The sequence below is a fragment of the Heterocephalus glaber genome, unplaced genomic scaffold, assembly GCF_053883595.1.
Source record: "Heterocephalus glaber isolate CG9 unplaced genomic scaffold, H.glaber_assembly_v1.0 deba00001472, whole genome shotgun sequence".
Classification (NCBI taxonomy): domain Eukaryota; kingdom Metazoa; phylum Chordata; class Mammalia; order Rodentia; family Bathyergidae; genus Heterocephalus; species Heterocephalus glaber.
This window is the reverse complement of record NW_028258315.1, coordinates 16,661,131-16,673,766: the sequence shown is the minus strand read 5'-3', so window position 1 is coordinate 16,673,766 and position 12,636 is coordinate 16,661,131. Positions and strand designations below refer to the sequence as shown.

Genomic DNA, 12,636 nt, shown 5'->3' with positions numbered 1-12,636 from the left:
ACCCTGTTGTGTCTGGAAGGTGTAGGTGTCTCTTTGTCTATCAGTAGTCAAGTTTTGTTGGCCCTGATGTGGGGGGTGTGCAGAATTTGACTACGTTGGCCAGGTTGGCATCTGACTCGCATTTATCCAGGGTATAGTAGGTCACGAGGACAGCGGAGGTATATGTCATCCCCAGAAGACTTTGCCATCTTGACTGGCAGGCAGTGGCTGTGACATTTCAGTATTTGAAATGTAGACACATTGAGACTGAGAGGTTAAGTACCAGGTCCTGTCAGGTAGTGACAAACCAGGGCAACAGACTCCAGGTAGAGCCTTAACCCTGCCTTGCCAAGTGTCACCTCAAAGGTGCTGTCACCAAAGTGGGCCTCCCCCATGTTCCTCTGACTGTCCCAGGGAAGACTGCGGAACCTGGGGAGATGATGTCTAGCAGATGGGCAAGAGGAACAAGGTCGGAGGCCCAGAAAGTGCTGTCCTTTTTGTGATTGACCCCAAGTAACAGCAGGACGCCGTGGTCCCTTGGGCAGGGGCAAGGGTTTTAAGTTCAAGGCTGTTTTTTGTGTTGCTGAATATTGTGTGGGTATATAAAAAAGAGCAATTTATAATGCTTCTATGATTTATTAAATGCTAAATAACGTTCATCACAGACAATCCAGTTTTCCTTTTCTGCCAGAGTTTCACACAGAGTTTGAAGAGGAGAATATCATTGAGAAATATATTTTATTCCTGTGGTGTAACCTATGAAATAGTATCCAATATACCAAAGGTAAAATACATGCTACTTTTTTATTTTTGCCATGGTGGGGATGTACGCAGGGCCTCACATATCCTAGCCGAATGGTTTACTGCTGAGCTATACACACCTCCAGCCATATAAGGAGGGTTGTTTTTGAGGGGGTGGTAATTAGGGATTTGAACTCAGGGCCTTTATACTGAACTACATCCTCAGCCATTTTTTTAATATTTTTTACTTTGAGCTGGGCAAGATGGCACACACCTATAATCCCAACACTCAGGAGGCTGAGGCGGGATTGCAGCAAATTTAAGGCCAGCCTGGATTACACATGAATTTGAGGCTGGCTTGGGCTACATAGTGAGTTCAAAGCCATCCTGAACCACATAGTAAGACCCTGTCTCAAAAAATAATAATAATTAGGGCCAGGGATTTAGCTCAGTGGTTCCGCAGCCTGCCTCGAAAGTGTAAGGTCCTGAGTTCAATCCCTGCTACCAAAATAATAATAATAATAATAATTTAAAAAAAATTTTTTTTTTTTAGACAGGGTCTCACTAAGTTGCTAAATTGCCTAGGCTGGGTTCAAACTCAACAATCATCCTGCCTCAGCCTCCCAGAGTGCTGGGCTTACGGGTGTGCACCACCCCTACTATCTCCTAAAGTATTTTTTTTAACATCAGTATAAAAACAATGGAGGAGGTGTTCTTGAGGCAAGGGCAGCACCTCTGAACTACATTCCTGGCTCGTCACCACACCCTTGATGAGCAAAAGTGTTGTCATTTCCTTCCTGTCCCTTTAGGCAACCGAGGAGATCGAGGACCGGGAAACGCTGGCCCTGCTGGCAGCGCGCAGTGAGAACGAGGGCACGGCAGACGGGGAGACATACATCGAGAAGTACACGCGGGGCGTGCTGCAGGTGGAGAACATCCTGAGCCTGGAGCGGCTGCGGCAGGTGAGTACGACTGTGGCCGCGGGGCTCAGTCACGTCCTTCACCCCGAGGACAAAGCTGAATTTGTGTATGAAACACCTCTCTCTTGAAGGAGCACTTGAGTAGCAATTTCTCTAGAAGGACTCTGGCTACGTACTGCTAAAAATAAAAAAATCATGGCTCATTTTTTATTGGGTACTTCCTAGTGCTGAGCCCTGTGCCTGAGGAATTTAGATATATTATTTCATTCACTCCTTTGGTTTTCCTTTGGTTTTTGAGACAGGGTTCACTGTGTTACCCACCGTGCCCAGCTAAATACATTATTTTATTTAATCATCAAGATAACCCTCTTGAGTGTCTGGATTACTCTGCAATCCCCATTTTCAAAAGAGAACGCTGGGGCTGAGGGAAGTTGGCCATGCTGCCCAGGGTATGCAGCATGGAAGTGGCATAGGCTGACTGCAAGCCAGGTAGCTTGACCCCAAACTCCAGGTGTCTCCCCCCAGCCATCACCGTCTCCTTAAGTTCCGAGCTAAGAGCAGGATGTTCGAGTGAGAATATGCACTCAGGAACGGGACTGTGAGGCCAGCTGCATGCCCTGTCCTGGTCCCATAGATGTAGTAGCTGACTTTATGGAAAGTGTGTGTTGATCGACAGGAGACTGCGAATCAGAAACCTCTTCACTCAGTGGAAACCCTGCCTGAATTGGTACATGAGTAAAATACAAACTGCCTAACACTTTGTTGTCATTTTACAAACGAGATCTATAGCCGGAGGTTAACTCTTCCTTTTCTCTGTGCCCTTATTTTAAAAAGTTTGCACCGTGGTTCCGCATCCTGCCTCCTAAGTGCAAGGACCTGAGTTCGATCCCTGGTACCAAAAAAAAAAAAGTGTGCACCAAAAAATGTCTTTTGCTTAGCAGTTTTCCTTGTTTTGGAACAAATGCTTTCAATAGATTGTCGGGGGGATGTGGGTGCTGTAAGATTCGTTTTGTAAGTATGACCTTGTGTAGGTGTGTATACAACTCGAGTGATCTTTATGTCTGAATTTTCTAAATCCCACAAAGAAACGTATGTTCCTTTCATAATCGGATGAGACAGTAGTAAGTGGTACCTTTAAATTGTTCCATGTTCACAGGCTGTCACGGTCAAAGAAGCCCTTTCCACCAAAGCCCGGCACATTCGGAGGAGCCTCAGCACGCCAAACGTTCACAACGTGAGGACACCCTGCTCCACGCTGGGTCTCAGGACTGGGGGTGGGGACGTGAGGGTGGGGTTCCCACAGTGGGAATACAGCACACACTGAATAGGGCCCCCAAAGTGCAAGGCTGCTTCTCTATCCCGGGCAGCACACCAGGGCCAGGCCTCCACACAGACACTCATTTCCCCTCGTCTCTCCCTCGATGGTTCTGTCTTCCTCATTATAATTCACCTAGAAAATTCAGTTGACAGAGACTCTTCTAGAGCAGGGCATGGTGGCACGTGTCTGTAATCCTGGCACTCAGGAGGCTGAGGCAGGATCGCTGCAAGCTGAAGACCAGCCTAGGCTACATGTTCAAGGCTAGCCTGAACTGCATTGGGAGACCTTGTCTCAAAAAACAAAAACAAACAGCAAAAAAGAAACTGTGTCTAGCAGAGGTGGAAAGTGTGGTGGGAAGAAGGGACAGATTAGTGCATGGACCACTTCAGGGCACACTCTTCCAGAAGCAACAGAGTAAAAGTAAGATCTTTGAAGGAATGAAGCGGGATTGTGTGCCTCCCTAATTTTCAGGATTGGCAGGAAACTATTAAAAACATGGTGAGCATTTATAAAATGTCTTATAATCGGCCACAGAGCAAATCACAGTAATCACTATCATACGGATTACTTCCAGCCACAAGGCAGTCATTAGAAATAATGAGACTCATACAGTTGTAAACTGAAAAACACACTCCTAACTAACTTGTATATCAAAGAAGAGTACATAATAAAAATTAGGATGTATTTAGAGCTAAATGATAATAAAAACATACGTATACAATGCTTGTGAGATGCAGTTATAGTGGTACTTAGAAATTACTAGACCTACCTCAGTGGTGCCGCTCCTGCCCAGCAAACACAAGTCCCTGGGTTCGATCCCTGGTACCAAAAAAGAAAAAAGAAACTATTAGGCCTAAATTTCCTGTTCCTCCACTGAAACACTACTACTAGACAGTGGAGAAAATGAAGAAGCAAGAGCTATTATTAGGAAATTTATGGTGTTTATATTAAAGAGAAGAGTAAAACATAGGATAAGTATCAGCTTAAAACAAAGAAAAAGCTAGGCATAGTAGCATGCGCCTGTAATCCAGCTCGTTGGGAGGCTGAATCAGGAGGATTGTTTGAGCCCAGGAGGTGAAGGCAACATAGCAAGACCCTGTTTCCAAAAAAAAAAAAAAATGGATGTAACTCAGGGGCAGACTATGTGCTCAGTGTATATAAGGTCCTAGGTTTAATTCTCAGCACTGAAACAACAAAAAAATTTTTTTTTAAACTTCTGAAACAAGTTACTTTTTTGAACCTTAATCTGATGAAGACTCCACATCTAGTACCACCACTTGCCTCACAAGTGCAAGGTCCCGAGTTCGATCCCCAATACAAAAAAAAAAGACTCCACATCTAGCTACTGATACCAAAGAGGGCAGAAGACAATGACACCACTACATGGATTCAATTAGCAAAATCCAGACTGTGGGAAACTTTACAGGAAAAAATCCTAATTTTTAAAACAAACTTAATTAGATTGTTTAAAACAGATTAAATTTCAAACAAATTAAATTTTAGAAAGAGAAAGAATTCACCAGTTTAAAAGAGACTTAAACATGCATCAGTCAAGTACAATGTATGACTATTTTGATCCTGAAATTAGTTCAAAACTCAGGATACATTCAAATAAAGAGGGAAATAAAAACTAGAGCAGAAAAACAATATTAGAATAAATATATAAATATTTCTTTATGTATTTAGTTGGGAAGAGGTGGTACTGGACATCGAACCCAGGGCACTTGCTCTGAAGTACATCCCCAGCCCTATTTTTTTTTTTTCTTCGAGACAAGGTCTCACTAAGTTGCCCAGGCTGGGCTCCAACTTGTGATCCTCTGCCTCAGCCTCCCGGAGTGCTGGAGTTACTGACATGCACCACCACTGTGGGCAAGAATATCCTCAGATGAGATTGGTTGGGAACGAAAAGAAAATATGAAAGATGATAAAAATATTATTGAAAATAAGAAGGGGGATATTGGTATAGGAAAAGCAGAGCCTTAGGCAGGAAGATTGAACCATGAATAATGTCATGACACTACATGTGAAAGCTTGAGCAAAATGGAAATTTCCTGGGAAAACCGAGTCAAGAAGAAATAAGAAACCTAAATATAGCTATCACCTAAAAGAAAGCCTAAACTAAAATCGTAAGTATATTCATTGATGGTAATACACAATATCAAAAAATTGACATATGGCGCCGGGGATTTAGCTCAGTGGTTCCACAGCCTGCCTCGCAAGTGCAAGGACTCGAGTTTGATCCCCAGTACCCCCTCCCCCCAAAAATGGGCATATGAACTTAAAACTCCAAACAGATTTTTATTTACTTTTTATTGGCACATGTTTGCAGTATATAATGATTACAGTCACTGTGAGGAGTTGGAACATGTACATGACCCTTCTTTTTATTTTTCCCCTTCCCCTCCCTTTCTTCTCCCTCCCTGCATCTCTTAGACTCTTTTATATGTGTGTGTATATATATTTATATTTATATATATATATATGTATATACATATTTGAATTCATGATGATCACATTCCTCATAAGGACTTGGTGAAGTACACAACACTTCACAGTTAACCCCCCACACTTTTAAATCTTATTTCCATCCCCTCAATCCCTCCCTTCTTTCCTCTTCCCTCCCTCTGGCTCTCACTTCCTTCCTAAAGCTAAAGATCCATCTTGGTATTTCCTAGTGCCTATCTTTTATTTCTCACTTCATTTATATTTTGGATTTCTCACATAAGAGAAACCATATGATATTCAAGCTTGCTCATGTGAATTATTTCACTTAGCATTATGGTCTCAAGTTGCATCCATTTTCCTACAAATGATGCAGATTATCCCTTATGACAAACTAGTACTCCATTGTGTATAAATACCATATTTTCTTTTTCTTTTTTTTTTGGTACCGGGGATCGAACACAGGACATTGCTCTTGCAAGGCAGGCATGGCACCACTGAGCTAAAACCCTGGCCCAATACCACATTTTCTTTATACATTTGTCAGTTGATGGACATATAGTTTGCTTCCAAGATTTAACTATTATGAATTGTTCTACCATACACGTGGATATTTATACGTCACTGTGGTATAGTGTCTTTAAATCTTTCAGGAGGATACTTAGAAGGGGAATAGTTGAGTCAAATGGAATTTCTAGTTTTAGTGTTTTGAGGAGTCTCCATACTGATTTCCATTGTAGTAGTACCAGTTTACACTCATAGCAGTGATGAAGAAGGGTTCTTTTTTCCCCTAGCCTCTCCAGTATTTATTATTTCTTGAATTCTTCAAGCTAGCCATTCTTTCCAGAGTAGGATGGAATCTCAGTGTTGTTTTAATTTGTATTTATCGACTGACCAGTGACTTTGAACATTTTTTCATGTATTTATTGGCCATTTGTACTTCTTCTGAGAAGTGTCTGTTCATTTCACTTGCCCATTTTTTGACTGGGTCTTTAAATTCAGAGAGTCCAATATTTTTTTTGAGTTCTTTATGTATTCCAATGTTAGTCCTCTGTCTGAGGAATAGCTGGCAAAATTTTTTTCCCATTATGTAGGTTTCTTTCAAGATTTAGCTTCCATGATTTCTCTTCTCTCTGTTGGTTGTTTGCTTTTCTGTGCAGAGGTTTTTAATTTGATATGTTCTCATTTGTTGATTCTTGGTATTATTTCTTGTACAACTGGAGTTCCATTCAAAAAGTCTTACACCTGTGTCTTGAAGAGTTTTACCTACAGTATTTTGGTATTGGTATTTTGATTGGGATTGTGTTAGATCTGTATAACAGTTTTGGAAGTATGGATGACCATTTTGCCCATAATGGTGTGGAATTATGGCCATTTGACTATATTGAGAATATCTTTGCATTTTCTATTATCTTCTTGGATCTCTTTTCTCAGAGTACTGTAGTTTTCATTGTAGAGGTCTTTTACTTCCTTGGTTAGGTTAATCCCTTAGTATTTAATCTTTTATTGATGCTATTGTGAGTTATTGTTTCCATAATTTCTCGAGCTTATTGGTGCACAGAAACGCTATTGATTTTTGAGTGTTGACTTTTTTTTTTTTTGGTACTAGGGCTTGAACTCAGGACCTTGTGCTTTCAAGGCAGGTGCCAGAACCACTGAGCTAAATCCCCAGTCCTGAGTGTTGACTTTGTATCCTGCTACACTAATGAGTTTGGTTATTAATTCTAAGATTTTTTTGGTGGAATTCTTTAGGTTGTCTGTGTACTGGATCATGTCATCTATAAAAAATGATAATTTTGGGCTGGGGATTAGCTCAGTGGTTCCACCACCTGCCCCACAAGTGCAAGGGCCCGAGTTCAATCCCCGGTACCAAAAGAAGAAAAAATAATAATAATGATAATTTGGCTTCTCCTTTCCTGCGCATATCCCTTTTATTTCTTTCTCCTGTGTGATTGCTTTGGCTAGTTTCAAGAACTATATTGAACAAGAATGATAGTGGGCATCCTTGTTGTGTTCCTGATTATAGAGGGAAAGCTTTCCACTTTTTCCCAATTTGATATGATGTTGACCATTGATTTGCTATAAATCACTTTTATCAGATTGAGAGATAAGGTCCTTCTATACCTATTTTCATCTAGTTTTTTTAAAACCATGAATGGATGTTGGATTTTGTCAAAGGCTTTTTCTGCATCAATTGAAATGCTCATGTGATTTTTGTTCTTGGTTTATGTGTTGTATTATATTTATTTATTTGTTTATTGATTTCTAGCTTCATCACACTATCATGAGAATTTTTATTCTTTTACATTTATTAAACTATGATTTATGGGCTAGCATGTGGTCTATTTTGGAGAAAGTCCCATGTGCTGCTGTGAAGAATGTGTGTTCTGTTGTTTGGTGGAACACATCTTTTAAGTCCATTTGTTCAAAGATTTGGTTCACCTCGTATTTCTTAGGTGTTTTTGTTTTTGTTTTTTTGTTTGTTTTTGTCTAGTTGGTCTATTTGTGACAGTGGAGTATGGAGGTCCCCCATTACAGTTGTATTGGTGTTTGTCTGATCTTTCATGTCAATTAGTATTTGTTTTATGAAATTGGGTGTGCTGGTGTTTGGTACATATGTTTATAATTGTTATCTCTTCTTGAATTTTTTCACTTAACCAATATGTAGTGACCTTGTTTGTGTCATCTAATCACTGTTGACTTGAAATTCACTTGGTCTGAAGTTAGCATAGATACTCCTGCATTTTTCTGAGTTTCCATTTCATGGAATATTGTTTCCTATCCCTCATTTCTAATCTGTGAATTTGTTTTTTAACTAAATGTATTTCTTGTATACTGCATATCACTGGATTTTGTTTCTTTTCTCTATTCTGCCAATCTATGTCTTTTGATTGGGGAGTTGAGACCATTTACATTGATGTTATGACTGAAAGTTACTGAGTTATTCCTGACATTCCATTATGCTCCTGTTGCTGATTTCTATTTTTTACCCCTTTTGCTTAGTTGCTCATCCTGCCAGGTGTATTCATTATATTTGACTTGTTGGCATTGTTGACTTGCCTCTTTCAAGGATATCCTTGAGAACTTCTTTGGGTGCTGGTTTGGTGGTCATGAATTTCTTGAGGTGCCTCTTGTCATGGAAATACCTTATTTCTCCACCAGTTTTGAGGGAATGTTTTGCAGATATATACTGTATGTCTTCCAAAATAAGACAGACCTAGCTGGACTGAAGAATAATCAGACCTTAAAACTAGAAATAAAAATGCCAGCCCCAATCAGCCTTCTCTTTTTTTTTTTTGGTGCCAAGGATCGAACTCAGGACCTTGCACTTACGAGGCAGGTGCAGGTGGCAGCACCGCTGAGCTAAATTCCCATCCCCTCAATCAGCCTATCCTTTTTTTTTTTTTTTTTAATTGTTTTTTGGTGCCTGGGATCGAACTCCGGTCCTTGCGTTTGCAAGGCAAGCGACGGAACCACTGAGCTAAATCCCCGGCCCAGCTTATTCTTAATTTACTTGCCTCACAGAGTAGCCCCTTAGCAAGAGAATACTAATGACAGGTAAGGCAAGAGATTGACTGGGGCTGGCTTTTTTTCCCCCCTGTACCAGGGATGGAACTCAAGCCCTTACACTTGCTAAGGCAGGCACAGCACCACTGAGCTGTATCCCCAACCCTGGGGCTGGCAGTTTTGATCTCTAGTTTTCAAGGCTAATTATTTTCTAGTCCAGTTGGCTCTTATTTTCTGAGAAAGAGCGTAAGTTGGGGCTGGAAGTTATTATCTTTTATAGGGCTTGAAACACTTTACTCCAAGCTTTCCTGGCCTTTCAGAGAAGTTGTGTTTAAAAAAAATAAAAGAAGTTGTGTTGAGAAATCTGCTGTAATTCTAATGGGTTTACCTTTATATATGGTTTGTTGCCTTTCTCTAACAGCTTTTAACATTGCACCTCTGTAATGGACTTCTAGTACTTTGATTATGATGTGGTGTAGAGAGGCTGTCTTTTGGTCATGGCTATTTGGGATTCTATTTGCCTCACCTGTTGTTTCTTTCTTTCCCTTTATTTGAGGCATTATCTGCTATTACTTTTGTGAACAGGTTTTTTTTATGTCATTTGTACTGTCTCTGATTTTTCACTTATTCCAAATATTGTTTTTTGTTGTTGTTATTACCGGGGATCAAATTCAGGACCTTGCACTTCGAGGCAGGCAGTGGAACTGCTGAGCTAAATCCCCGGCCTATTCCAATTACTCTTAGATTAGTCATCTTTGTGTTATCTAGCAGCTGTTGAATCCATTTTTCATGTTCTCTTGTTGCTTTTAAGGGGTCTTTGAGCAGTTGGTGTTTGAAAGTATCCCTGTCTTCTAATTCTGAAATTCTGTCCTCACACTGGTTGCTTCTGCTGTCTACACTTCCAGTGTAATTTTTAATCTCCTAAATTTCTGATTGAAACTTTTTCATGGACTGTAATTCTTTGCTAAACTGGTCATTCATGTTTTGCATCATTTTCTTTAGCTCAGCTAGCTTTTTATTAGTGTCTTCTGAAAGCTTCTTGGTCATTTTGATTATTATTTCTTTATCTGTTTAGTTATATTTTCCGAGATCCTGCTGAGCATTTTGTTTTTATCTGTTTTTTAACCTCCTCTGTTAATTCTTCCCATTGATGCGCCCTGCTTGGCTTTGTGGGAGTTTCGAGTTTGGGGAGGCATTTTGTTGCCTTGATTTCTCATGTTTCTAGTTTTTGTTTGTTTGTTTGTTTGTTTTGTGTTGTTTTGGACTGAGGTTTGCGGGCATTTATAGTGGAAAGTCTTTGTTGCTAGTATAGATATCTCTTTAGTCAATCACTTTTCAGTGATATACTTTGGGTGTGACTAACTATAGTCTTTTGCCTCTGCCCCAAGATCCAACCATGGTTAATTTGGGAGGGGAGAGCCAGGCCTGGTGGCACACACCTATTATCCCAGCTCTCAAGAGATTGAGGCAGTAGAATCACCATGAGTTCAAGGCCAGCTACTGAACTACATAGTGAGACCCCGTCTCACAACAATGCAAAGGGGAGAATGCTTTGTGATTGGCCCAACACCAAATTCTCTGGAAATGCACAGTATTGTTAATATCAGAAAGGTAATCTGAGTGGTAGTTTACAGAGGAAACCCATTAATAGCAACATTTATGCAACCCTGACAACATCAAGCAAATCAGCTACAGTAGTATCATCCAAGACAAATTAGATATTAACATAACCAGAAGAACGACTTTTAACACTGCGGCACTTATTCTAAGCCTTCTTGGCCTTTAAGAGAAGTTGTGTTGAGAAGTCTGCTGTAATTTTAATGGGTTTACCTTTGTATGTGGTTTATATGTGGTTTGTTACCTTTCTCTAACAGCTTTTAACATTGCACCTCTATAATGGACAATTACAGTGCAAACACTAATGCAACCTAAGTACTTACTTATAATTGATATATACTAAATGCAACATATCTCTGCTAGTGGTAGAAAAGGATTCAACAGTAATGTTGTTGTTTTGTTTCTTTTGTTTTTTTGGGTAGCGGGGATCAAACTCGGGACCTTGTGCTTGCGAGGCAGGCATCAGAACCACTGAGCTTAAATCTCCAACCCTCAACAGTAATTTTATAGAGTTAACTATCTAAAGATTAATAAAGCTTGATGGTTATATTATCGAAGATATAGGGTATTGGGGACGGGGGAATGCAAGAAGAAAAATTTGAAACCTTGTTCTATAGGATCTGATGATGAGGAGAGAGAAGTGGTGTAAGGGTTCCTACTGGGAAGTAGGTAAAGGTAACAGAAGAAACTAAGAAGAAATAGAAGATAAAAGAAAGAAGAGGGCCGGGGATTTAGCTCAGTGGTTCCACTGCCTACCTCGTAAGTGCAAGGTCCCGAGTTCAATCCCCGGTACCCAAAAAAGAAAAAAGAAATTATGTAGAAATAAAAGGGAAAAAAAAAAGAAACAAAAAGGAAAAATTAGAAAGAAGAAGAGGGAAAAAAAGAAAAAATAAAAAAACAGATGGGTGGGGAAGAAGCAAGTAAAAAGGACAGGAAAATTCCCCAAGCCCCAAAAGACTAATGAGGAAGAAAGAGGAAAGGCCCCCCTTTTTTTCTCTTTGATTTTAAAGCAGTTTTCTTCCAGGAGTCTAGCAATTCTTGGTTTTTCTGAGCCCCTCTGCTTTTCCCAGGCTACTGCAGGGTCCAAGTCAGGACATGTCCAGCTTATACTGATAAAGAAGGTGGTCAAACCCCAGATCCTTGCTCAGTACAGGCACCAAGACTTTTCACATCTACAGCAACTCTGGCTGCATCTGGCCTCTGGCCATGGAGGCGCTGGGGTGCTGTGTCCTTCAAGGCTCAAAACCCTTAGGGGGTTCTCTTTCCAGCCTGCTCCCTAGACATCTGTCTCCTGTGGCTGTCCCTCACCCCAGCACTGCGGGGGGGGGGGGGGGGGGTAACACTGAGAACTCTGAAGTGAAGCTATCCTATGGCTGCTCTCAGCCCTGAGTCCAGACACTCAGCCCTTTCCCATAATGGCACCCAAGGCCGCATACTCTCTCCAGGGATGTGGTGGCACCTGGACTGGCATCGCTTACCAGCCACTGCCTGTGGAAGGACTCTGGCAGCATGTGCAGGGACTCCACACTGCCCCTGCAGATCACAGCAACCACTGGTCTATTGCCCCTCCGGCTTTCTCTGCAGCACCTCCTGGAGTACCCAGCATTCACTTTGTTTCTGCAGCTTTGGTCTCCCTTTCCCACGAGCCTTGATCTAGGAACCAGGGAGAAAGTCTCGACTGTTTTGTTCCCTTCTCTGCCTTTTGTTTTGCCTCTTCAATTTCTCTGTAGCTTTTACTTTTCCTGTCAGTTCCTTCCCAGCTCCTATTGATCTCTTTTTTGTTTCTTCCTGAAGTTGTTATTTTCCTGTGTCTGGATTCCGGGTCTCTGAGAGGCAGAATTGTTGCTGCTCACCGTTTCACCATTTTTCCAAAGAATCACAATAGATTATTTTTGGAGAATTCTGTAACTTACGCTGAAGTCTCTATGGAAAAGCAGAGTTGAAGGCACACAAACCTTATCTAGAGCAAGGAGAATCTGTGCTCACACAGGTGTCCAACCTTTTGGCTTGCTGGGTATCCACTGAGAGAAGACGCATTGTCTTGGCCACATATAAAACATACAGTATAGTTAATGTGTTTGAGTTATATAACTTTCTTTATTTTAAAATATT

General features: G+C 40.8%; 1 protein-coding gene across 1 annotated transcript in view; it reads left to right on the top strand.

The window, feature by feature from the left end:
• The window catches only part of Kif13a (kinesin family member 13A), a 194,043-nt gene that overhangs the window by 169,731 nt on the left and 11,676 nt on the right, over window positions 1-12,636 (top strand). The window contains 3 exon segments of the mRNA XM_021260592.2: window positions 671-763; window positions 1,530-1,682; window positions 2,797-2,874. Coding sequence (XP_021116251.2) covers window positions 671-763; window positions 1,530-1,682; window positions 2,797-2,874 — 324 coding nt within the window.